This window comes from Rhinoraja longicauda, chromosome 17 (assembly GCF_053455715.1).
Source record: "Rhinoraja longicauda isolate Sanriku21f chromosome 17, sRhiLon1.1, whole genome shotgun sequence".
Classification (NCBI taxonomy): Eukaryota; Metazoa; Chordata; class Chondrichthyes; order Rajiformes; family Arhynchobatidae; genus Rhinoraja; species Rhinoraja longicauda.
Window position 1 is genome coordinate 23920028 of NC_135969.1, and position 27121 is coordinate 23947148.

General features: G+C 43.7%; 1 protein-coding gene across 1 annotated transcript in view; it reads right to left on the minus strand.

The window, feature by feature from the left end:
- Positions 1 to 27121, minus strand: part of dnah1 (dynein, axonemal, heavy chain 1) — a 233924-nt gene that overhangs the window by 83083 nt on the left and 123720 nt on the right. Inside the window, exons 39-48 of the mRNA XM_078414367.1 lie at positions 25190 to 25384; positions 23629 to 23748; positions 21477 to 21635; positions 20045 to 20146; positions 13745 to 13885; positions 12014 to 12174; positions 11043 to 11200; positions 9659 to 9832; positions 7616 to 7794; positions 6329 to 6559 (exon numbers count right to left, since the gene is read on the minus strand). Of these exons, the coding sequence (XP_078270493.1) occupies positions 6329 to 6559; positions 7616 to 7794; positions 9659 to 9832; positions 11043 to 11200; positions 12014 to 12174; positions 13745 to 13885; positions 20045 to 20146; positions 21477 to 21635; positions 23629 to 23748; positions 25190 to 25384 (1620 nt within the window). The remainder of the gene's footprint in view (positions 1 to 6328; positions 6560 to 7615; positions 7795 to 9658; positions 9833 to 11042; positions 11201 to 12013; positions 12175 to 13744; positions 13886 to 20044; positions 20147 to 21476; positions 21636 to 23628; positions 23749 to 25189; positions 25385 to 27121) is intronic.

Consider the following 27121-nt stretch of genomic DNA (forward strand, 5'->3'; position numbering starts at 1 on the left):
ATGGGACATGTCCCTGTCCTTTGGTTCCAGGACCTACAACTGGACTTTCATCATCGCAGATGTAGGCCAGGCAATCCTGGGAGCGGATTTCCTTTGGGCTTTTTCATTGATCCCTGACGTCCGCGGGAAGAGCCTGCAGCCGTCGTCCAGTAGCTTTGACCCCCCCGCTCCTTCGGTTTCCGTGTCATCCAGCCCGACCGTCCAGGCCGTCACCACGACCTCCGACCCGTTTGCTGCGATACTCGCTGAATTCCCGGAGCTCCTAGTCCAGCGTTTCGACACACCTGCCGCCAAGCACGGAGTCGTGCACTTCATCCCTACGGAGGGACCGCCTGTCTTCGCCCGAGCCCGACGCCTACCCCCTGAGAAGCTGGCAGTCGCTCGCGAAGAGTTCCTCACTTTGGAAGGGCTGGGGATCATACGCCCGTCAGACAGCCCGTGGGCCTCACCGTTACACATGGTCCCAAAAGCATCTGGGGGGTGGAGACCATGTGGCGATTACTGGCGTCTGAACGCCATCACCACGGCTGACCGATATCCGATCCCGCATATTCAGGATTTTTCTGCCAGCCTAGAGGGTGCCACGATATTCTCAAAACTGGACTTAGTCCGAGGGTATCACCAGATCCCGGTTCGCCCTGCAGACATCCCTAAGACCGCCACGATCACCCCGTTCGGGCTTTTTGAGTGGCTGCGGATGCCTTTCGGCCTCAAAAACGCCGCCCAGGCGTTTCAACGCCTCATGGATCATGTGGGTCGGGGTATGCCTTTTGTGTTCATATATCTGGACGATATTCTCGTGGCAAGTCGGTCGGCTCACGAACACCGGTCCCACCTGCGCTCCATATTCCAAAGGTTGCAGGACCACGGTCTGATCCTACACCCGTCCAAATGCCAATTCGGACTATCCTCAGTCGATTTCCTGGGCCATCGGATCACACAGGCAGGTGCCGTTCCCTTGCCCGAGAAGGTGGCTGCTATCCGCTCTTTCCCCCGCCCCGACACTATCAAAGGGTTACAAGAGTTTGTAGGCATGGTGAATTTTTACCACCGATTCGTCCCGGCGGCAGCCCGGATCATGCGCCCCCTTTTCCAATGCCTCGCGGGTAACCCCACCGAGCTCGTGTGGTCCCCTGCTGCCGACGCGGCTTTCGCAGCGGCCAAGCTGGCCCTCGTGAACGCCACCATGCTCGTCCACCCGCGCTCCTCTGCCCCCACCGCCCTCACCGTCGATGCCTCCAGCGTGGCGGTGCGGGGCGTCTTAGAACAGCAGGTTAATGGCCTCTGGCACCCTTTGGCGTTTTTCAGCCGCCAGCTCACTTGCCCCAAAATAGCTTACAGTGCCTTTGAACAGGAACTCCTGGCCCTCTACCTGGCGATCCGTCATTTTCGCTATTTTTTAGAGGGTCGCTTTTTCGTGGCTTTCACTGACCACAAGCCACTGACGTTTGCTTTTTTGAAGGTTTCCGATCCGTGGTCGGCCCGCCAGCAGAGACACCTCACTTTCGTTTCGGAATTTACCACCGACGTTCGGCACATTGCGGGAAAACTAAACGCCGTGGCGGATGCCCTGTCCAGACCGGCGGTTTCCCCGGTTGCCGAGGTAAGTTCCGGGGTGGATTTCCAGGAGCACGCGGAAGCTCAGCGCCTGGAAGACACCCCCTCCCTGTACCCCCACACCACCACGGGGTTGCGGTTGGCACAGGTAGCCTGTGGTCCCACGCGTACCAAACTCTGGTGCGATGTTTCTCTGCCGCGCGCCCGCCCGGTAGTGCCCACTTCCATGCGGCGCCAGGTTTTCGATACTATTCACGGCCTGGCACATCCGTCCATCCAGGCCACTTCGGCTCTGGTTGCGGCTCGATTTGTCTGGCACGGGCTGCGGAGGCAGGTGGCCGCCTGGTCCCGCTCCTGCATTCCGTGCCAAACCTCCAAGGTACACCGGCACACTCGGCCCCCCGTCCAGCAGTTCACGGTCCCCGCAGTCCGATTCCTCCACATCCATGTGGATCTCGTCGGCCCGTTACCCTACTCCAGGGGCTACACCCACCTCCTCACGGTAGTCGAGCGGTTCACCCGGTGGCCAGAGGCGCTCCCGTTGTCCGACATCTCATCAGCCTCCTGCGCGCGGGCTCTGGCACTAAATTGGATTGCCCGTTTCGGCGTCCCGGACGTCATCACTACCGACTGGGGCGCCCAATTCACCTCGTCCCTGTGGGTGGCTCTGACTCAGCTGTGCGTGTCCCGATTACAGCAAACCACCGCCTATCACCCCCAGGCCAACGGGATGGTGGAACGGTTCCACAGGCAGCTTAAAGCGTCACTCACTGCCCGCCTGTCCGGCCCCGACTGGGCCGACCAGCTCCCATGGGTTCTCCTGGGTATCCGCACGGCTCCGAAGCACGATCTCGGAGCTTCCTCGGCAGACCTGGTCTATGGCTCGCCCCTGCGGGTACCAGGCGACGTTCTCCCTCAATGCTCTACCCCCCCTCCCTCCATGCCAGCACTCTTAGCTGCACTCCGAGCGCGGGTGGGGTCCCTGGCCCCGGTCCCTGCTTCTCGTCACGGGGATCCCCCTTCACATGTCCCGCCGGCCTTGGGCGACTGCGAGTTTGTGTTCCGGCGCATCGATGCCCACCGTCCCCCGTTCCGGCCGGTTTACCAGGGTCCGTTCAGGGTAGTGAAGAAAGGCACAGTCACCTTCACGTTAGAAGTGGGCACACAAGAGGTCGTCTCGGTGTCCCGCCTCAAGCCTGCCTATTTGGACCCAGACCAGCCCGTCACAGCGGCTCAACCTCCTCGCCGGAGCCGACCTCCGGCCGCAGCTCCCGTACAGCAGTTTTCCCCCTCGCTGCCCCCGTTCGGGACTCCTCTTCCCCCGGTCGCCTTGCCACTGCCGCCTCCGGCTCCGTCAGTTCCCCCTCCTCCCGCGGTGCCGGTTTCCCCATCCCCACCCCCGGTGGGGCCTCCCTCTCCTCTCCACACCCGCTCCGGTCGGGTGGTCCGGGCACCTGCCCGGTACCGCGCCGAGGGTTCTGGGGGGGGGGTCATGTAGGGGCACAGGAATTGGTCCAGACCATCGTACCCTCTGATTGGTAGAAGAGGTGAGGTGGTGCGCAGGTAAAGGTACAGAGCAGTCTGGTTTAGAACTCCGAGAGAGACAGTAAGATTTATGGTTGTCTGTCGTTTGGTGCGTTGGTTGTCACGGTTGTTAATATTACAATAAACGACTACCTCAACGCACTTCGCCTACAACTCGCCATACAATGATGGAAACATTTGCCACTACATGCGAGGAACCGGGCAATGTGCACATGCTTCTGAAGAACAAAAGGAAACTCCTTGTACAGAAGGCACTTACGGTGGTAAATTAGAGAGTTTAAAGAGAGATTGGTTAAACCTGGTTTTGTCTGGAGCATTTAAAGCTAAGGGAAGAGCTGATAGAAGTAGAAAAAATTAAGAGTGTCATAGAAAGGGTAAATAGTCAATGTATTTTTAACGATGCAAGATTTGATTTGTTTCTTACACAGAGATTTACCAGGCAACATTTACGAAGTATTGAGGTAGCCACATGGACAGGCAAGGAATGGATGGATGTGGACAATGTGTAGCCAGATGGGATTTGTTTAATTTGAGATTATGCTTGGCATAGATGTGGTAGAATGAAGGTTTCTGTGCTATACCCTTTTCTGTTCTGTCTGAGTTGTCAGGAAGATACCTGTAATGGAAAAAAGACCCCACATGAATATCAGTACTTTTTGAGAGATTCAGACAGCAACCAACTAACTGCCCCTTCAGATGTGAATATATGTTGATCAAGAATGAAAGATTCCCCACCTATCTAGTTTTTGTTTCACTTTTGCAATCCACCAATGACCTACAAAGTGGCCATACATGGTATATCAGTGTATATATATAATGGTATATTAGTTTGCAAAGATTTGAGAATAAGCTTGACCATGAATTTGATTCCCCAAAATAAGTATTTGTGTGGGATTTTACTTGTAATTGCAAAAGGCCACAGAAAGACGACAAGAAGAAACTCACAAATGCCTTTACTGTTCTTAAATGTAGTTAGAATTACCCGTTTCTTGCATGCACAGGAATCTGTTGGAACCTATGCATGATTATCTATCTAATTGGAGTTATCTGCCAATCCCAATACCATCAATGTAGCATCCATTCATTCCTTGTTCCACATTCCCCAGTGACTGAAATAGTGCTGGTTTTATTTGCTGCAACCCTTTAATGATTACTTCTGATGTTAGATCTGTGAAAAAAGGTGGAGTAGATTTTTAGTGTTACCCAACTATCTTTCTCTTTCGTAGGTATCACAAAAAGCTGGAGTAACTCAGCAGGTCAGGCAGCATATACAATAGATGAGGTTGGAGGAGGTGCAGGTGAACCTCTGCCTCACCTGGATGGAGTCGAGAGGGGAGGGTCGAGATCCTTCTTCAGACTGATGTCGGGGGGGGGGGGGGACACACACACACACACACACAAAAAAAGCATGTAGTTGGAGACCGAAAGACAATGGGAGAACTGGGAAGGGGGAGGGGAAGACAGGGACAAAGGAGCTACCTAAAGTTCGAGAAGTCAATGTTCATACCGCTGGGGTGTAAGCTGTGAAATATGAGGTGCTGTTCCTCCAATTTGCGGTGGGCCTCACTATGACAATGGAGGAGGCCCATGACAGAAAGGTCAGACTGGGAGTGGGAGGGGGAGTTGAAGTGCTGAGCCACTGGGAGATTAGGTTGGTTAAGGTGGACTGAGCGAAAGTGTTGAGCGAAACAATCGCCGAGCCTGCGTTTGGTGTCGCCGATGTAGAGAAGTTCACATCTGGAACAGCGGATACAATAGATGAGGTTGGAGGAGGTGCAGGTGAACCTCTGCCTCACCTGGAAAGACTGTTTGGGTCCTTAGATGGAGTCGAGAGGGGAGGTAAAGGGACAGGTGTTGTATCTCCTGCGGTTGCAAGGGAAAGTGCCTGGGGAGGGGGTGGTTTAGATGGGAAGGGACGAGTGGACCAGGGAGGTACGGAGGGAATGGTCTGCGGAAAACAGAAAGGGGAGGAGATGGGAAGATGTGGCTAGTAGTGGGATCCCATTGGAGGTGACGGAAATGTTGGAGGATAATTTGTTGTATACACTGGCTGATGGGGTGGAAGGTGAGGACAAGGGGGACTCTATCCTTGTTACGAATACGTCGAACAATCCCTGTTCCAGACGTACACTGGCCCCATCCCCAAACTCTACCTCCGCTACATTGATGACTGCATTGGTGCTACCTCTTGCACCCATGCAGAACTCACTGACTTCATACATTTCACCACTAATTTCCATCCTGCTCTTAAATATACTTGGACCATCTCCGACATCTCCCTACCATTTCTGGATCTCATCATCTCCATCACAGGAGACAGACTAGTGACTGAGATCTACTACAAACCTACTGACTCCCACAGCTATCTTGACTACACTTCTTCCCACCCTGTCTCCTGCAAAAGTCTATCCCCTACTCCCAATTCCTCCGTCTATGCCGCACCTGTGCCCAGGATGAGGTGTTTCACACAAGGGCATCAGAGATGTCCTCATTCTTTAGGAAACGGGGCTTCCCCTCTTCCATTATAGATGAGGCTCTCACTCGGGCCTCCTCTATATCCCTCAGCTCCACTCTTGCTCGCCCTCCACCCCCCCAAAAAAAAAACCCTCTGTGATTCTTTCTCTTTTGTAATTTACTTATTTTTGATCCCATGAACACGGAACTCACGGAGCAGCATTTCTGGCATTTTGAAGGGAACCTTCTGACACTTTCTAGGGTGTGGTGACTGGGGTCCCAATTCGGGACAGACTACCGCAGGTTTGGTTTGGATTAGGTTTTGAAGCACTATGCTTGTGTTTGCAAAAATGATGTTCCTGACTTTCTAAGTGGTGGTCAGTTTAAGCTTTCCTCGTTATTGAAATGCAGGTCCTCTCAGAATTAACAGACCCAGTTGTAATTCAAACAAATATGGTTGATGGCATTTGGCTGGACTGCATGTTGGAGAAAGAGTGCTAGGGTAGGCAAACGTCTTGCATTTAAAAGACCATATGATATTAGTGGACACACAACAAACTGGATACTGGAACTTTGTGAAGAACACAAAATGGTGGAGTAATTTACCATGCGAGGCAGATTCTCTGGAGGACATGGATAGGTGATGTTTTGGATCAGGACCCTTCTTCAGATTGCTGTTAGCAATTGGTGCCACCTCTCCCATAAATATGCACAATGTTAACTAATACTGCACTGATGCAATTTTTCCCAATTGTATCAGAATTATTTTTACCTTATCATGGTCAGCGATAAATTCATAGATCTTGTTATCTGTTCCAATAGCCAGGAAGTCCCCATAGAGCACAGGCAAATGTGGAGCAACATGTTCAAAGCTTGTGCCCAATTCTACAAGTTTGGTGCGCATCAGATTTTCAAACCATTTGCGATCATTGTCATTCACCAGACGGTCTTTGAACACACGGCAGCTTTCATGATACCACAGTCTCAGTAACAGGACTTTACTCTGAAACAAGCAAACGTAAGTGAGATAATTCATATGATACTACCTTGTGTTTTAAAGTACAAATTTTCATACAGAGAATTCATGGACCCCATGGGAATCAACAAATAGCAGGCACACTATTAAAGTACAAATACTTTCAATAAATTCAGCTTCCTTATTAGGAGAGAGTCTCACTGGACTACTTCTGGTGATAAGATCATGTTATTTAAATAATAAAAATGGAAGTATCACATGATCTTGTAAAGAAGAGGATCCCCAAATCTATGCCATCTTTTAATAAGATCAAAGAATCTTACACCACAGAAGGCCCTTGGGTGAAACTCATCCATGCTGACTAAGGTCTCTTCCTCAGCTAGTCCTACTTGCGTGCATTTGCCCACTCTCTTTATCTCTCCTAAGCTTCAAGTGTCTTTTCAATTTGGTGAAAAATGAGCAGAGGTGGGCAACCATTTTCTCTCCGTAGCAGCCGTCCTGAGGGCAGCGTGCACAGGTGGTAAGGTTCCAACAGTGCAGGAAGGATCTGACTGGGAAGGCCCATCTCACAGCCAGTCAAGCGAAGTCTTGGTGTTTGCTGATGGTGAGGCATTTCACCAGACAAGCTAGGCGGTCTGCTCAGGGAACCATGCCACAGGATCCATTGAGTCCATGTCCTGTAGTGCCCGCAGGATGTTCCGTGCTGACTACTGCCCGATGGACAGGGTCCAAGGTTTTGGTCCCAAAGAACCATTCAACAAAGACAGGTGGTGTGACAATGTCCAGCTGACTGACACATTGCGCAGCATCTGAGCCAGGCCCACCCTTTGCATCAGTGGGGACAGATATTAATGATCTCAGCAAGTAGTGACACTTTGGACCCATGTGTTTTGGCTCGATGCGCAACCTGATGCAGCCACACATGAACGTGGCCATTAGGATGAAGGCGACGTTGGGCATACGTTTGGTCCCGTTCTCTGCGGATTTTTGCAATGTGACCCGTTGGAACCTTTTCAACTTTGGCAAGTGATGAGGACAAGAGAATGTTGCAGCTTGGCAGCCTGTAGGTACAGTCAAACATACCTGTGTACTAGCTGATTCAGCCATGAGGATGCCTTGGAAGACCTTGGACAAATCACGTAGATTGAAAGTGTAATGTGACTTGGCAGGGGTTGGGAGAAGCTGTGATATAATAGTGGAATAAACTTCAATTGTTGCAATAACAAGTGGCATGTTCAGATTGTTTACCTCTTCAGCATTCGCTGTAAAACAAAGAAACAGGCAGACTTCAACACAGTCTGGGTTGGGAATTAACTACACAATAAGAGTGAGACTGGATTTTGAACAATCAATAACATCCTCTTCTCCAAAGATTCAAGATAAATAGGATGTTTTCAGGTTAGAAAACTGTAATAAGGTGCTACAGGGATCAGAGCTGGGGCCTCAACTAGCTACAACCTACATTAAGAAATTGGATGAAGGTACTGAGCATAATGTAGCCAAATTTGTTGATGCTAGAGATAGGTGGAAAGGCAAATCATGAGAAGGATGCAAAATAATCTGCAAAGGGATACATTTAGGTAAGTGGCAAACATTTGGTAAGTGAAATATGGGATATTTGAGATTGTCCACAGTGGTGGGATGGATAGAAAAGTAGAATATTTATAATTAAAGAGAGATTATAGAGTGGAACTGTACAAAGGGAACTGGATGTCTTATATGTGGAACACAGACATTTAACATGCAGGAACATTAAGTAACTAGAAAGGCAGATGGTATGTTGAGCTTTCTTTTGCTTTACAGGGAATTGGTAAAACACATCTGGAGATACGAGTACAAAGTTTGTTTCCTTATTTAAAATGGAATATGGTTGCATCGCAGGAATGGCAGAGAAAGTTTACTAGGTTGACTCCTGAGATGAAGGGACTTGCCTTCATGGAAAAGTTAAGCAGTTTGGACCTGTAATTACTGAACCTGCTTTATCTCCTCAAAACATTCTCGAGGTTGTTATATATATAAACAACTCTGGTGTAAAAGAGTGGTTAGTAAGTTTGCAGAGGATACCAAATTTCAGAGGGATATAGATCATCTACAGAAAATGGGCAGAGAAATGGCAGATAATACACAGAGAGTGATGGGTGCCTGAAACGTGCCAGGAGAGGTGATGGTGATATGATAGTGACATTTAAGAGGCTTTTAGATAGGCAAATGTATAGGCAGGTAATGCAGCGATATGGATTTCACACATTTTTACTCCAGCATTTTATGGTATTTTTTGTAAAGCAGCATCTGTAGTTTCTACTTTCACTATTTTAAAACTGTGGTCACTGGTTCCAAAAGGCTTGCCCGCTGACACTTCAGTCACTTACCCAGTCGAAATCCATAACAGCAGGTCAAGCTTCACCCATTCCATGTAGGATGCTCTACATATTACCTGAGGAAACTTTCCTGAACATATTTGACAAATTCCACCTCATCTGAGCCCTTTGCACTATAGCCGCCCCAGTCTGTATTATGACAGTTAAAAACCCCTACTTGGACAACCCTATTAGTCTTACAGCTGCCTGCAAGCTCCCAGCATATTTGTTCCTCAAATTCCCATTGACTACTTGGGGGCCTATTGTATCCCAATAAAGTATAATAATTAATATATTTATAATATAACGTACAATACATATTTTTACTTGACTATTATTTTATGGTTTTGATTTGAATAAATAAAAGCCAATCCTTTAAAAAGATATTATCCGTCTACATATTTTTTTCTCAGATTCTTGTCCATTTTCTTTTTGAAAGTTAGTTACTTCAACCATTCCTCTATTTCTGAATTTTTTACTGGATTTGTTTGAAATTACTGACCATTTATGGTCCCCTATTTTTTTCTGTCTGACCCATTTATCCTTTTAAAGAATCAGTTGCAAGCACCTTCAAAGAGCTGGGACAGGCACAGTGAGTTGAGTTGCACCCTTGTGCGTTGTAAGATTCTGCAATGCCACTTTTTAAACATTTGATAGGTTCCCTTACAGGGCTTTTCATCTTCCATTTCTCACCTCTAAAATTAATTTAATGTCTGAATATTTTCACTTGATCTTAAAAAAGGATATAATTTCTATTTGAGGCACTCACTCAACCAGCTATTCAAGATTGTGGAAAATATCTTCACTTTGCTGTTGTCATTCATTTCAATAAAAGACAGATAATTGAAATGGCGGGAAAATCGTGCAGTAATTTGGTTTCTTCCTCCACCCGGTGGTCCCATGGCACAGATAAAGTTGATATCCATTAGTTGTTTAAATCTTCCTGCAAAATAAGGGCATATGTCAGAGCAAAAGCATCTGACTCAATATTATATTCTTGCTAATTTGAAAATTTTAAAGTGAATATCTGATCAGATGTTAATTTTTCCACACGTTTCTAAGGAAACAAAATTAACTTACCTGAGCTGGCAGGAATTGTGACACCATTAAAATCATCTTCCAAAACCGAGGAGCTCATCCCCACTATTTTCCACCTGCCTTATCAAGGCCTGTTTTTGGTGGCTAAGGCAATTTCCTGAGTTATTCATATATAAATTAGGCCCCAATGTCATAGAACACCAATAGCTTTTTAATTACTAGCTAATTGAGGTACCCTCAGGTGCTGCATGTTCAATAAAACCTATTAAAGAATTTTCCCTGAGCATTTCAGAGAAGTCGAGCACTTGCCCAAGCCAGAAGGAAAGGTTATTTCCCTACTGCCCCAAAGCTATTGTGCTAAAAGGTCACCTCAGCTTCTGTCATCTTGTAGATGAGGTCTGAAAACAAATGGCAAAACCACATAGGCCTTTCACTCAAGAAGTATGTCCTGGTTTGTGTTTCATATAAACCTCATCTCAGTTCATTTCATCTAATCTTTTCACCATCTGCTTCTATTTCTCCACATTTGTGTACTTATCTAAATGTCCCATCTTTGTTTTTCACATCATCTACTTATTATCATGAATTGCACTTTAACTGTTCACTGGGTGCTGAAACCAATCCAAAACCAGTTGAGCTCCATCTCCTTCAAGTGATTATGAAAATGTATATAGTATTTTACCTTTGGTGAACCTATTTGTCCATGTTCTGTATTATAGCCACATTTCCATTGCCCAGATACCCTGCCAAATGTCCAGACCTCTTGGGTGTAGTTGGCAGATTGAACACCTATTTCAGACTCGTTCACCCATCAGGTCCCTAATGCAACACATATGTCTATTTGGAAGACTTAAGAAAAAGTGGTGTTCAACTTTGTGGCCTGAATACCTGATTTCTCTCTATTTCTGATTTGGCCAGCTCTCGGTTTCAAGATGCACCAACAATTTGTTCAGAGATCTCCGAAAATGTGTACCAAGAGGGTAAAACCAAAGTAAGGACGACATGATTTGTTTCTGGGGATTAATGACTTAGCTGTGTTTGGTAGTTTTGTTGCTATTATTAGCCTTGTAGTAGACAATGCATAGTAGAACAAAAACAGAAAGGTCAAATCATACCTATCAGTTTCCTGTCATACCAGCCTTTATGATCCATCCATTGCCGCAAGATTTCAATGGGAGGCTGGGCTCCATATGTCTCGAGAGCTGGCATATTCAGGTCATCAATGAAAAATACAAAATACTTTCCAAGAGGTGGCCCATACACACCTTTGCGCCTGCGGGGAAAAAATGACCAGGAAAATAAGGATATAAAGAAACATCATGGTGGGTAAAAATATTTTAAATTTAGCAGTAAGTATAATGGCAAGAATGCAAATGTTTGTATGCTATTTCTTCTTTTGTATTTTCATCAATCAGATGCATGAAAAGTTTTCTATCACACATTTTGGGGTGTTTGTAGACCTCAAACAAATTTCCCAATAACTGTTCCATTTGGAGCATGATTAACCTGGAAACACAGCACAACAGCATTATCTTTACCAAAATGCACACGGTATTGGCATGCAAGCAGACAATCTGGGTCCTGGGATTTATACACCTTGATGGGTCATTTATCCACCTGAATGATCTTTAAAACCACCAATACTTCCTCTATGGCAATTTGTATATGACCTAACACACCACAATGCCTATGTCTCAATTCTCTAGCTTCCATGACTTCCTCCTCATTAAAAATGAATGAGATGTATTCATTTAAATCACCCCCTCTCTTGTAGTTCTATACAAAAGATAGCTAAGATAGATTTTTAAGGGGACCTATTCTTTCCTTCACCACCCTTTTATTCTTAATATACCTGTAGAAACTCTTCAAACTTTCCTTTACTTTGTCTGCCAACTCCATTTCTTTGTCCTGAATGCTTTCATAAATGTATTTCTTATACTCATGGAGTTCCTGATGAATATGAACTAATAAAAGATCAAACTGGCATTTCTATGATTTTGGAAGCTTTAATGTGCTTGGAAGCTTACAAGGCTGTCCAGAGTTGTTGAACACTTCCTGCTCTACAGAGTCTTATCCACAAACTTACCTCTTGTCAAGTTTACTGTCAATAAAATCCTGTGTTTGATTAGCAGATGTACGAGCTGAAAATATCAAAAAATGTGAGATGTAATCGGGATGCATTTTTTTAAGAAGCTTGTCAGAGATGACAATGGTCTTTCCAGTTCCTGTCGGACCAATGCATAGCACCTTAAGGGGATGGAAAATAAAAATAATCTTCATGACTCATGCGTAGGAATATTAATAACAACATTTTAAAGTTACTCTTTGCAATATTAGTATAAGATACTGTAAGGATACTGTACTGTAAGATACTGTAAGATACTGTACAGCAGACAGTGAAGAAAGCTAATGGCATGTTGGCCTTCATAACGAGTGGATTTGAGTATAGGAGTAAACGGATCCTTCTGCAGTTGTACAGGGCCCTGGTGAGAACACATCTGGAGGTTTGTGTGCAGTTTTGGTCTTCTAATTTGAAGAAGGACATCCTTGCTATTGAAGCAGTGCAGCTAGATTCACGAGGTTAATCCCCGAGATGGCGGAACTGTCATATGAGGAAAGATTGGAAAAACTGGGCTTGTATTCACTGGAATTTAGAAGGATGAGAGGGGATCATAGACAATAGACAATAGGTGCAGGAATAGGCCATTCAGCCCTTCGAGCCAGCACGGCCATTCAATGTGATCATGGCTGATCATTCTCAATCAGTACCCCGTTCCTGCCTTCTCCCCGTACCACCTGACTCCGCTATCCTTAAGAGCTCTATCTAGCTCTCTCTTGAATCATATAGAAACATATAAAATTATAAAAGGATTGGACAAGCTAGATGCAGCAAAATGTTCCCAATGTTGGGGGAGTCCAGAACCAGGGGCCACAGTCTAAGAATAAAGGGGAGGCCATTTAAAACTGAGATGAGAAAAAACTTTTTCACCCAGAGAGTTGTGAATTTGTGGAATTCTGCCACAGAAGACAGTGGAGGCCAATTCACTGGAAGAATTTAAAAGAGAGTTAGATAGAGCTCTAGGGACTAGCGGAATCAAAGGATATGGGGAGAAGGCAGGCACGGATTACTGATTGTGGATGATCAGCCATAATCACAATGAATGGCGGCGCTGGCTCAAGGGCCAAGTGGCCTCCTTCTGCACCTATTTTCCATGTTTCTATGATTAGCTCCCTTCATAAACATATTTTGTGTATTTTCTAGGTTTCTTTCTTGTAATGAAAGATGGTAGAGAAAATAGGATCACTTTAAGAAGCTCCTTTTTATTTAAGGCAGACCAGATTAAATTGTTAACATAAATTGTGAACAGTAAAATTCCTCTCACTGATACTTGTGGATTCCTACTGTCCACTTTTTTTCTGCTTTGAATTTCTGCACCTTCTATCTTGAAAATAAGTTATTGTCCATTCTGCTACATTTCTAATGCCTCCATGCATTTTTCTTTTATTTATTTGCAAATCTAGATAAAGTATGCTACTTCCACAACAGTACCCTGACTACTCTTCGTCTTTTGTCATGTTTTATGAGAACTGAATGAGTTTAACCAAGAATTGTTTCTCTTTATTTCTTCAGCAGAGTTCAATTCATGTTTGTATCACCAATGTATGGCTGATTTATAGTTTCCTGGGAAACATGTACAGTATCTATTTTCTTAAATATTATTAAGTATGTACTTCTTCCCTAGATTTATTTCAAAATGCATGGATGCAATTCATCTGGACTACTCCATTCCTTAAATAAACCAATAGAATAACTTACTGGTTTCTTGTTGTTTAAAAGCATCGACAGCAATTGTGACATGCGTATGGTGTCTTGGGTTGGAACAATAATGTCAGAGTAATTGGTCTCTGGTGTAATTTCTATTTCTGGTGCAGATACCATCCAGTCGACCCACTGTACCTGTTGCACAAACCAGAGCAACTAGGTGACACAAATACCTTGATCACAAAAAGCTTAAATATACATGTTCTAATGAGGGACATTTATTAAAAAAATAAGTTATCTGTAAAAAACTGGCATCCATACAATAATGTATGTGCAAGAAACCTTGGGAATTAATAATCAATAGGTTAGAATAAAGAATGGCAAATACACCTACCTGTCTTTTATTTCTAGTTTTTAACCCTGAAATTGGTTTACAACCTTTACCTTTGCTCTTCCTGATTGACAGAAGAGGAATGATTCTAAGAAATTGGCCAATATCAATATGGAGTCTTCAGATATCCATTCCAAGTGGTTGATGATGCACTTCATACATATCACAGAAATACTCAACAATTTTAGAGAGGGAAAGAACCTGGTTTCTGCAAGATTTGTAAAAATGATTCATGAAGGCTTTAGAGTAGGAATTTATTCTGTCACTTGCACAAAATCCTGATGTGGTAACAGCTTTGGTTCGATTGATCCCAATGCTATTACACTGGCATTAAATTGCTGATCTCTCATTGCTCTTGAGAAGTTGGTGGATACCAGCTTCTTTAAATGCTGCAGTCTTTGTCATGAAGCCACACTCACAATGCTGTTGGGTGGAAGGTTTTGAAATTTGGACCCAGCAACAATGAAGACACATTGATGTATGTCCAAATTATGATGTTAGATGGCTTGGAGTTGAATCTCTGCTTGTGGAAATGTTCTTTTGTGTCTGCTGCCATTGCCTTTTGTAATAGAGGATGTTCAATAGATAATAGACAATAGACAATTGGTGCAGGAGTAGGCCATTCAGCTCTTCGAGACAGCACCGCCATTCACTGCAATCATGGCTGATCATCCACAATCAGTACCCTCTTCCTGCCTTCTCCCCATATTCCTTGACTCCACTATCTTTAAGAGCTCTAACTCTCTCTTGAACGCACCCAGAGAATTGGCCTCTACTGCCTTCTGAGGCAGGGAATTCACCGATTCACAACTCTCTGGGTGAAAAGGTTTTTCCTCATTTCCGTTCTAAATTCCCTACCTCTTATTATTAAACTATGGTCCCTGGTTCTGCACTCCCCCAACACCGAGAAAATGTTTCCTGCCTCTAGTGTGTCCAACTCCTTGATAATCTTATGTGTTTCAATAAGATCCCCTCTCATCCTTTTAAATTCCAGTGTATACAAGCCCAGTCACTCCATTCTTTCAACATATGACAGTACAGCCATCCCGGGAATTAACCTCGTGAACCTACGCTGCATTCCCTCAATAGCAAGAACGTCCTTCCTCAAATTTTGAGACCAAAACTGCACACAATACTCCAGGTGTGGTCTCACCAGGGCCCTGTACAACTGCAGAAGGACCTCTTTGCTCCTATACTCAACTCCTCTTGTTATGAAGGCCAACATGCCATTAGCTTTCTTCACTGCCTGCTGTACTTGCATGCTTACTTTAATCGACTGATGTACAAGGACACCCAGATCTTGTTGTACTTCCCCTTTTCCTAACTTGACACCATTCAGATAATAATCTGCCTTCCTGTTCTTGCCACCAAAGTGGATAACCTCACATTTATCCACGTTAAACTGCATCTGCCATGCATCCGCTCACTCACCCAACCTGTCCAAGTCACCCTGTATCCTCAAAGCATCCTCCTCACAGTTCACACTGCCACTCAGCTTTGTGTCATCTGCAAATTTGCTAATGTTACTTTTGATCCCTTCATCTAAATAATTAATGTATATTGTAAATAGCTGCAGTCCCAGCACCAAGCCTTGCGGTACCCCACTAGTCACTGCCTGCCATTCTGAAAGGGACCCGTTAATCCCCACTCTTTGTTTCCTGTCTGTCAACCAATTTTCTATCCATGTTGGTACCTTACCCCCAAATTCCATGTGCTCTAATTCTGCCCACTATTCTCCTATGTGGGACCTGATGAAAGGCTTTCTGAAAGTCCAGGTATACTACATCCACTGGCTCTCCCTTGTCCATTTTCCTAGTTACATCCTCAAAAAATTCCAGAAGATTAGTCAAGCATGATTTCCCCTTCAATAAAAGATGTCCTTGGTTCACTCATCCCTTCCCACCCAAACTACCTGCTTGCAAGCGCAGGAGATGTGGCCTGCACTGTAAATGGCTCGATTGTAATCATGTTTGATCTTTCTCCTGACTGGATAGCATGCAACAAAAGCTTTTCACTGTACCTCGGTACAGTTGACAATAAACTAAACTGAACTGAACTGTCCCTAAACCTACTCCACCTCCATTCAGGAACCCCTTCCAGGTGAGAAAGAGATTCACATGCACCTATTCAAAGCTCATCTAGCACTTCCGATGAAGCCTCCTTTACATCAGCGAGACCAAAGGTAAACTAGGTGACCATATTGACCAAACTAGGCGACCTTGAACACTTGTTTTTTGGTTTGCAAAGACCTGCTGGATCTCCCAGTTGTTATCCATTTTATCTCCCCTCCCCATTTTGAGGATGTAACTAGGAAAATTGACAAGGGAGAGTCAGTGGATGTGGTGTACCTCGACTTTCAGAAAGCCTTCGACAAGGTCCCACATAGGAGATTAGTGGGCAAAATTAGGGCACATGGTATTGGGGGTAGGGTACTGACATGGATAGAAAATTGGTTAACAGACAGAAAGCAAAGAGTGGGGATAAATGGGTCCCTTTCGGAATGGCAGGCAGTGACCAGTGGGGTACCGCAAGGTTCGGTGCTGGGACCCCAGCTATTTACGATATACATTAATGACTTAGACGAAGGGATTAAAAGTACCATTAGCAAATTTGCAGATGATACTAAGTTGGGGGGTAGTGTGAATTGTGAGGAAGATGCAATAAGGCTGCAGGGTGACCTGGACAGGTTGTGTGAGTGGGCGGATACATGGCAGATGCAGTTTAATGTAGATAAGTGTGAGGTTATTCACTTTGGAAGTAAGAATAGAAAGGCAGATTATTATCTGAATGGTGTCAAGTTAGGAGGAGGGGGAGTTCAACGAGATCTGGGTGTCCTAGTGCATCAGTCAATGAAAGGAAGCATGCAGGTTCAGCAGGCAGTGAAGAAAGCCAATGGAATGTTGGCCTTCGTAACAAGAGGAGTTGAGTATAGGAGCAAAGAGGTCCTTCTACAGTTGTACCGGGCCCTGGTGAGACCGCACCTGGAGTACTGTGTGCAGTTTTGGTCTCCAAATTTGAGGAAGGATATTCTTGCTATGGAGGGCGTGCAGCGTAGGTTCACTAGATTAATTCCCGGAATGGCGGGACTGTCGTATGTTGAAAGGCTGGAGCGATTGGGCTTGTATACACTGGAATTTAGAAGGATGAGGGGGGATCTTATTGAAACATATAAGATAATTAGGGGATTGGACACATTAGAGGCAGATAACATGTTCCCAATGTTGGGGGAGTCCAGAACAAGGGGCCACAGTTTGAGAATAAGGGGTAGGCCATTTAGAACGGAGATGAGGAAGAACTTTTTCAGTCAGAGGGTGGTGAAGGTGTGGAATTCTCTGCCTCAGAAGGCAGTGGAGGCCAGTTCGTTGGATGCTTTCAAGAGAGAGCTGGATAGAGCTCTTAAGGATAGCGGAGTGAGGGGGTATGGGGAGAAGGCAGGAACGGGGTACTGATTGATAGTGATCAGCCATGATCGCATTGAATGGCGGTGCTGGCTCGAAGGGCTGAATGGCCTACTCCTGCACCTATTGTCTATTGTCTATTGTCTATTATACCAACTTTTCTGTCTTTAGCCTCCTCTATTATTAGAGTGGGACTAAGTCCAAACAGGAGGAACGTCAACTCCTATTCCACTTGAATAGCTTATAACCCAACAGTATGAACATTGAATTCTCCAGTTTTATGTAATAACCTCCCTATCTCTTTTCTCTTTCCTGCACTCCCCATTCCCGCATTCCAGTGCATACTCATTTCTCGCACTCTCTGGTTAATACTGGATATTCCTCTCTCTGGCTTTACATTTCACTCCTCTACTTAGCTGACACCCTTTTGTCTCCTTTTCACCACTTGCCTTTGTCATTTACTCCACCCATCTGCCACCCCTCACCACCACTTATCACTTGGCAGCCTTTGTACCCTCCCACCTCTCTTTTCCAGCTTTTCCCCGCCACTATAATGAGTCTGAACAAGTATCCCAACCCGAAACATCACATATCCATTCCCTCCACAAATGTTGTCCCGCTGAGTTACTCCAGCACTTTGTGTTTTGCTCAGGTTTCCAACATCTGCAATTCATTGCGTCTTCATATGCTTAGAAGATGTCTAAATAGCCTAGGTGAGTACAGTAGTTCATTCTGAGAATGGTATACACTGCAGAAATAGTTTGCCAGTTGTGGAGGAAATACACTTTCATGGGGTGGATAATAGATGCAATGTTCTGGATGGTGTCAAGCTCCTTAAATGTTCTTGGAGCTGTACTCATTCAGGTAAGTGGAGATATTCCATCATGCTTCTGATAGCCTTTTAAATGGTGGAAAAGGTTTTGAGGAATCAAGAAGAAAGCACTTTGATTAGAATTCCTACATTCTGACCTATTCTTATTGTCATGCAACTTACATAGCTGATACAGTTGCATTCTGGTCCATTGTGACCCTCAGGATGTCAATGATGGGAGACTCAAGCAATAATGCCATTAATGGCATGGGTATGTGGTTGCACTTGGCTGAAGATAGAAGGTAGAGTGATTGGAAGGAAAAGACACAAAGTGTCTCATATTTCCCATATTCTCCAGTTACATCAGCCCCTTGTAAACTAGCATCTGCAGTTCCTTGTTTCTACATGATTGGAATGAAATTAGCAGTATTGGATCTATTTAATTTTTTGAGGTTGAAACATACAGTACCAGATCAATTTTCAACATTATTGCTTAGGTACTAGTGTGTTACACTTTACCACAAATGTGTCTGAAGGCATCACTAGTTAGACTTTTGTTCAGAAATACAGCACAGCGCAGAAACAGGCCCTTTGGCCCTCTGAGTCCACGCCGACCAGCAATCACCCAGCACTAACCGACCCACTACACTAGCACTATCTTACAATTTTACCGAAGCCACTTAACCTGCAAACCTGTACATCTTTGGAGTGTGGGAGGAAACCGAAGCACCCAGAGAAAATTCACATTGTCATAGTGAGAACGTACAAACTCCATACAACAACTGTAGTCAGGATCAAACCCAGGTCTCTGGTGCTCCTGTTTCTGGTAGGGCTGCCCTACCCATGGGGTATAATCTAGAGATTATGATGAAAGCTCTGAGATCTTGGCTGTTGGATAGATTATTTGAATATGATTGCATGATGTTGTAGCTTGACTTCTATGGAAGCAGTTTAGGCATCAGCCCCAAAGCTGTCCTTGAGGAGTGGTTCAGATTGATAGCAATTTTGCCTGGTAATTCGTCTAGTTTCGCACTCATTAGGCGTCAATGATAGGTTGTCAATACAGAAGGCAGTTAATACACAGAGTAACATGTCGGCCTGGCCAGATGAGGCTGAAGATTTTCTTCCCTGCAACGTGTTGGTAAATCTGATTCATTTTCGGAAAGTTCTAGTAGCGTTATTAAATCATTGAATTATTGGAATGTAAATTACTCTGTTGCCTTGGTGAGATTTGAACAATTGGTCCAAGTCTCCAGAAAACAAGTCTGGTAATTTACTCATGTCTGTTCACATTACATTTTATCCAAGTACATACTCATTGGTGATCCCTTAGCATTATAGTTAAAAAATATTGTGTTCATTAAAGTAACTTACTCGATACACTATACTTTGTTTAGTTTAGAGATACAGCGCGGAAACAGGCCCTTCGGCCCACCGGGTCCGCGCCGACTAACAACCAACCCGCACATCAGCACTACCGTACACCCACTAGGGACAAATGTTACATTTACCAAGCCAATTAATCTACAAACCTGCACGTCTTTGGAGTGTGGGAGGAAACCGAAGATCTTGGAGAAAACCCACGCAGGTCACGGGGAGAACATGCAATCTCCGTACAGACAGCACCCGTAGTCAGGATCGAACCCGGGTCTCTGGCGCTGCATTCACTGTAACGCAGCAACTCTACCGCTGCGCCACTGTGACCGCCCAAATCACTGAAACACTTGCGAACATAGTGCCAGGAATTAACATACCTTTCTCTCAATTTCTTCCTCGTCATGACTCGTATTGCTAAATCCAGCATCATCCAGCTGATAATCATACACCAATCCAACATCAGGGAAAAGCAGAGTCATCTATAATGGTAAGGATAGCTTATAGTTTATTAATTTCTGCATCTTACTTCATGTAGTATTTAGCGGCACTGCTACAGTAGAACCAGCCAGAGTGGATATAATTGAGTAATTCCCCTGTCAAAGAGGCTCAGTGACCACATAACTCCAAAAGATTGTGGCTGACTTTATGTATATAATTTATATTAAACTAATCTCACTTCTCTGGAGCACCAACCCGGCATTTAAAGGGAAACATTCCTATATTTTCAGCCTTCAGCATATATTAATTGGAATCATCATGTAAAATTATATTTATGTCATGCATACGATGTGCATATGCACAGGGATCTCTTGGTAATTACAGTGATATTCATCAATCAATCCCCCAATCATTTTCCACATCTGATTTTGTCAACTAACTTTGCAATCTCTTTTCCTGATTATTTCCTTCCCAATTATTCATCCTCCATTACATTTTTGCTCCCAATTATCTCACCCTCAAGCTTCCAACTGCCTTTTTACTCTCCTTCTCTCTCATTGTTATCTCCCTATCTCCTGATAGCACCCTCTCCTTCCAACCCATAACCCTTATATTATCTTCTCCTGTTTCTCCAACTGTCAAGACCAACTTATATTCTCCCACCTCCTCTGCCTTTCTCTCCCGCAAACCTGCCCCCACCCCACAATCAATCTCCCCCAACCCTGAACCTTTCTCTACTCTAGCTTGGTGGGAGATAACAGACTATTCGTGCACAAATTTAAAGTCTAGGGCTTTCGCATAAAGATGTTCAAAGCACATGTTGGTGTGCACTGTAAGAATGAATTGGTTAGCTGTAAGTACTGAAAATAGGTGACCATTGTGTCTTGTATATGTCCTTATTTATTGTAAACATCAACCTTATGAACTTGGTTATCAAAGGGAGGAAATCTTATCAGCAAATAAGAGCATCAAAACTTTACGAACAAAAACAACCAACATTTTTTTCTAAATCCACATTAAAGTGTGAAAAATTAACAAGCAACATTAGTAGCTGCAGCCTGTTTATGAATATATGGACGAATTGCCGGGCAAGATTTTTACATGAATTGGCAAGAGAGGTGCTGGAGACTTTCACTAACAATGTACAATAAGGTAGGTGCACATGCTGGCATTAAAAAAAGTGTAACCCTGTTGGAATGAAAAAAATTCACTACATAAAAAACAAACTGCTGAATAAACACAGCAATTTAAGCAACATCAATGGAACCGAAGGGACAGTCGATGTTTCGAGTCGAAACCTTACATCAGCACTGTAATGAAGCACAAATATGAAAGATTTTACTTGAATTAGTCACGTCACTTAAATCATACCTTCTCCTGCACCATTTTCTGTCTCAACCAATTGTTGAAAATAGCATAACTTGCAGCGTCACCAGTACAGCCAACACTCCAAACCAGGGAGAAAATAAACCAGGGTTCGATTAAGTCATCCAATAAACTCAGTTTTTCTAATGGATAACCTCTGGTACCCTGCTCAAATGAAAATAATTATTATTATAGAGAAATCGAGACAAAAGAACAGGATGCATTCTGTATGGATCAACCAGATTTGAAAATATTGGAAACACTTGTGCCGCATCAATGACTAATGGCCAGGGACACATTGTCTTTACGAACCGTGTAGGCAAAGTATTGATAATGAGACATTCTAGAGTTTTGAGAGTCTGGTAACAATGTGACGCACAGTTGAAAGGCAAAATAAAGTATATGTGGACAACAGCTTGTATTTTAATGATGCTTTTAGCATTGTGAAATTTTCACCAGCGCAATATGGAGTCATAAAGTGATACAGTCTGGAAACAGGCCCTTTGGCCCAACTTGCCCACAACGGCCAATATGTTCCTTCTACACTAGTCCCACCTGCCCACATTTGATCCACATCCCTCCAAACCTGTCCTATCCATGTACCTTTAACTGTTTTCTAAATGTTGGGATGGTCCCTGCCTCAACTACCTCCTCTGGCAGCTTGTTCCATACATTCATCACCCTTTGTGTGAAAAAGTTAACCATCAGATTCCTATTAAATCTTTTCCCCTTCACCTTAAACATATGTCCTCTGGTTCTCAATTCACCTATTCTGGGCAAGAGACTCTGTGCATCTACCCGATCTATTCCTCTCATGATCTTATACACTTCTATAAGATCACCCCTCATCCTCCCGCGCTCCAAGGACTAGAGTCCCAGCCTAGTCAACCTCTCTCCGATAGCACAGACCCTCTTGTCCTGGCAACATCCTCGTAAATCTTCTCTGCACCCTTTCCAGCTTGACAACATCTTTCCTATAACATGGTGCCCAGAACTGAACACAATACTCTCTGGTAATGGAGGAGACTCAGGACAAAATGGTCAGTATGGGAGTGGGAAGAGTTAAAAGGATAGCAACCGGGAGACCCAGGAGGGACTTAACTCAAACCTTTGGCAAAATGGTTGGTGAATCTACTTTTGGTCTTGCCAATGTATACGAGGCCACATTTGGAACACCATATGCAGTAGATGAGGTTAAAAGAGGGGCACATGAAGTTGTATCTCACTTGGAAGGACCACTGAGGTCTCTGGATGGAGGTGAGGGAGGAGATATAGGGACAGGTGTTGCATCTCTTGCGGTTGAAACGGAAGTGATCTATTTGAGTACTGTTATTAACTTCAGGAACATATTATTGCCATACTAGACCAAGTGGACCCGTTGGGCCCAAACCTCTCCTGCATTTGAGCAGCACCCTCCCCTCCCCACACCCCCCCTCCCTCCCCTCCTTCCTACCCCCTCCTCCCCTCGCCTCCCCCTCCCTCCTACCCCCTCCTCCCCTCGCCTCCCCCTCCCTCCATTCCCTCACCTCCCCTCCCCCATTCTCCCCCCCACTCCATCCCCCTCAATCCCCCTTATCCTCCCTCCTCCCCCCTCACTCCCTAGGAGATAGATTTAAACTTTAAAATGTGAATAACTTAAAAAATATAACACGGATTTCAATGAAACTTCTTCCATTAGCACCAAAGCGACGACGGTGAGTAAGGTGGGCCTAAAATTATTGTACTATCGTGTACCATTTTGGCTGTAGTTCAGGAACAGACAAACAAACAAACAAACAAACAAACGAGAGTTTTAGTATATAGATGCAGAGGCAACACATTTGCTGTGGGCTTGAAAAGGAATTGGATGATTTTCCAAGTGTAGCCTATATAATCATGTTTAAATAGGTATTCTCCCAACAACCAAGATCGCTTCAATTTTGTTGATCTGCAAAAGTTGAAAAAGCATTTCTTACAGTTTCTTTCCTAAGTGATTTTGTTTCTTTATATTTTTGCCTCTGCTTGCAGGTTGTACCTCCAGTAAGTGAGATGGATAAAGTGATGATGGCTGGAGGATGCTCACCTAATTTGTAATAAGTGTAATCTTACACTTATCATTTTTATTTTATATTTGAAAGTAGAGCTTGTAAATATAGATTCACATATATTATAATCAGACCTCTTTTGGCACCAAGGGTTGGAAGAAACAATCCATCACTTTCAGGAGACTGAAGGTTAGGTTACTGTCCACTGAGGTAATCACTTCTTTCACCGATTTTCGCACAAGAGAAATTGACTCCTGTGACAAGAAAAAAAGGAGATAAGATTTTATTTATAAATTGATTTATCTTAGGAGACATTTCCTCAAATTGATTTATCTTAGGAGACATTTCCTCTATGTTCCAAAATAGAACATAAAAACAATGATTTATCTTGTTGAAATCAAGCTCTGACATGGTCACTCTGACTCATGTATAATTCAACAGCATGTGCATCATTTCCCAACTGCAGTAAAACTCCATTAATCCAGTATGATTAATACTCAAGACTTTGGTAAGACAGGGCAAGCAGATTTTCCAGACTATTGGAGGTTATTCCTATTAATTCTCTCTACGTAACCACACAAGATCAGATAGTGATAATGCATTTGTGTTACTTTACATGTTGCAAACAATTAAGTAGATACATTACATAAGCATTTTGGGATGAATTGACAAGAAATTCTTTGGACAATTCTGAAAATTTAGGTAAACAATGAAGAAAACGTTACACTTGGACCTTAATTAAACTTGGACCTTAATTAAACTTGTATGAGAACCTGCCACTGTCTTTATATCATTGCCAGGTTCTACTTGTTCTTTACTTTCAACCCATCCATGGACAGGTAAGTTGCTATAATATGTTTCCACGCCTCTAAACGGAATTGCAGTGATTGATGAATTTGGGAATAATAGCATTACAGGGGTTGAATTGGTTATAAAGCAATTCCAATTGGGAATTACAGAGCTGTTTAAAAATTACTTTGGAAATTAACAAGCATAAAAGCATTAAAAAAATAGCTGTCTTGCAAAATTACCTCCCAGCAGTAATCAGGCACATCATTTTTTAAGAACACAGCCTGTCATTTTCACCATGGGTGGCCATAGAAATTGACAAGCAATCAATTTTACTGACACTGGGTCAATGATACATTATTGAACAATGTAACAGAAAGCCTTTACTGTTTTTAGTTTGGACTTGCATTTGCAGTAACAAAAATAACCTTGTATCTGTTAAAAGGGCGGCACGGTAGCGCAGCGGTAGAGTTGCTGCTTTACAGCGAATGCAGCGCCGGAGACTCAGGTTCGATCCTGACTACGGGTGCTGCACTGTAAGGAGTTTGTACGTTCTCCCCGTGACCTGCGTGGGTTTACTCCGAGATCTTCGGTTTCCTCCCACACTCCAAAGACGTACAGGTATGTAGGTTAATTGGCTGGGTAAATGTAAAAATTGTCCCTAGTGGGTGTAGGATAGTGTTAATGTGCGGGGATCACTGGGCGGCACGGACTTGGAGGGCCGAAAAGGCCTGTTTCCGGCTGTATGTATATGATATGATATGAAAAGGACCTTCAATTTTGAAAATCCTGCAGGAGAAAAAAGCTTTCTTAATGTGAGTTTGAAACTCTCTCGCCGCTAACCCTCTTTTCCTCATTGACCCAATTGTTTTTATAACATCGTGTTCTATAATGCGAGTTACTGACCTCCAGGAAAGAATTAAAGAGAAACTGCAAATTTGTTTTGTAGGGTTCTATGGATGGGGGAACTTTATTCAGCCAGCATTCAATAAATGGTTCAAGCCCTAAAATACTCGGCTCCAAGTAGACCATCCCGCAGCGGGACACAGTGGCAGGAGAGGCCACTGCCAGGTCCTCCACCTCAAACATCATTGTCATTGCCTTGAAAAGAAAAAAATAATAGTCATCTCACTGGTATCAAACGTTAATCATAAAATAAGATTATATGAAGATCTTCCTGATAAAAAATTGAAGGAAATAGTCAGAGACAATTTTCATCACATCAACATAAAGAAAAATAAAATGATCTATAAACTGCTGAGATGGATGCAAGAGAGAACTAAATTGTAGATGCAATAAAAGAGAAAATTAAAGAAATTAACATTTAGTTTGAATCATATGACAGAAACATAGAAACATAGAAAATAGGTGCAGGAGTAGGCCATTCGGCCCTTCGAGCCTGCACCGCCATTCAATATGATCATGGCTGATCATCCAACTCAGTATCCCGTACCTGCCTTCTCTCCATACCCCCTGATCCCTTTAGCCACATCTAACTCCCTCTTAAATATAGCCAATGAACTGGCCTCAACTACCTTCTGTGGCAGAGAATTCCACAGATTCACCACTCTATGTGGGAAAAAAAACTTTCTCATCTCGGTCCTAAAAGACTTCCCCCTTATCCTTAAACTGTGACCCCTTGTTCTGGACTTCCCCAACATCGTGAACAATCTTCCTGCATCTAGCCTGTCCAACCCCTTAAGAATTTTGTAAGTTTCTATAAGATCCCCCCTCAATCTTCTAAATTCCAGCGAGTACAAGCCGAGTCTATCCAGTCTTTCTTCATATGAAAGTCCTGCCATCCCAGGAATCAATCTGGTGAACCTTCTCTGTACTCCCTCTATGGCAAGAATGTCTTTCCTCAGATTAGGAGACCAAAATTGTACGCAATACTCCAGGTGTGGTCTCACCAATGACCTGTACAACTGCAGCAGAACCTCCCTGCTCCTATACTCAAATCCCCTCGCTATGAATGCCAACATACCATTCGCTTTCTTCACTGCCTGCTGCACCTGCATGCCTACTTTCAATGACTGGTGTACCACGACACCCAGGTCTCGCTGCATCTCCCCTTCTCCTAATCGGCCACCATTCAGATAATAATGATCTGAATGATAATAATGATCTGAATGATTATAACAGAATGTCAGTGGGGTGGAGAAGCTGAGAATACTGAGCACAACTGAGAAATTGCTAATTGCCTTGTAGTATGTTTAGAGAAAAATGTAGGTAGATCTTGCTGCCTATATTGTGGGCTCCCTGGTAACAGCACCATTCCGAAGTCTCTCCCAATCCAAGTGTATAAATCCTAAATTAAAGTTAAATTAAATTAAACTAAGTTGAAGATCATAGATTTTTTTAATTGAAATGCTTTGATAGCAAATTGAAAGTACATTCTGATCATTAAGAGAGATCAGATTTATCTTCTAAATTGCAATTTACAATGCAGTGCAAGAACAGAAAGACTTTCACAATGCCAAAACAAGCTGAGAAAGCTGATAAAAGACCAGTAGGATCCTTGACATAGAGAAACAGAGAATACAAATCAGGTTCTGTTAAATGGTAAATTTAGGCAACTCGGCATATCAGGTAAATCTGTGGAGAGAGAAATAGAGTTTAATTTTTCAGTTTAAAGACCTTTCATCAGAATTGCTAAACATTACAGATATAGTAAGCAGAAACAGTATAGGTTAAGTTTCAGGTTGTTCGGCGCTTTTATTGGAACTTGAAACGGTTTTGACAGATACTAGGCAAATCAAAAGTCAAGAAGGGTAGGATAGGAACGAGAATCTAAGGGAGGCAAGGGGATAATTGAGCGGGGGAGGGGAGGGCTTGGAT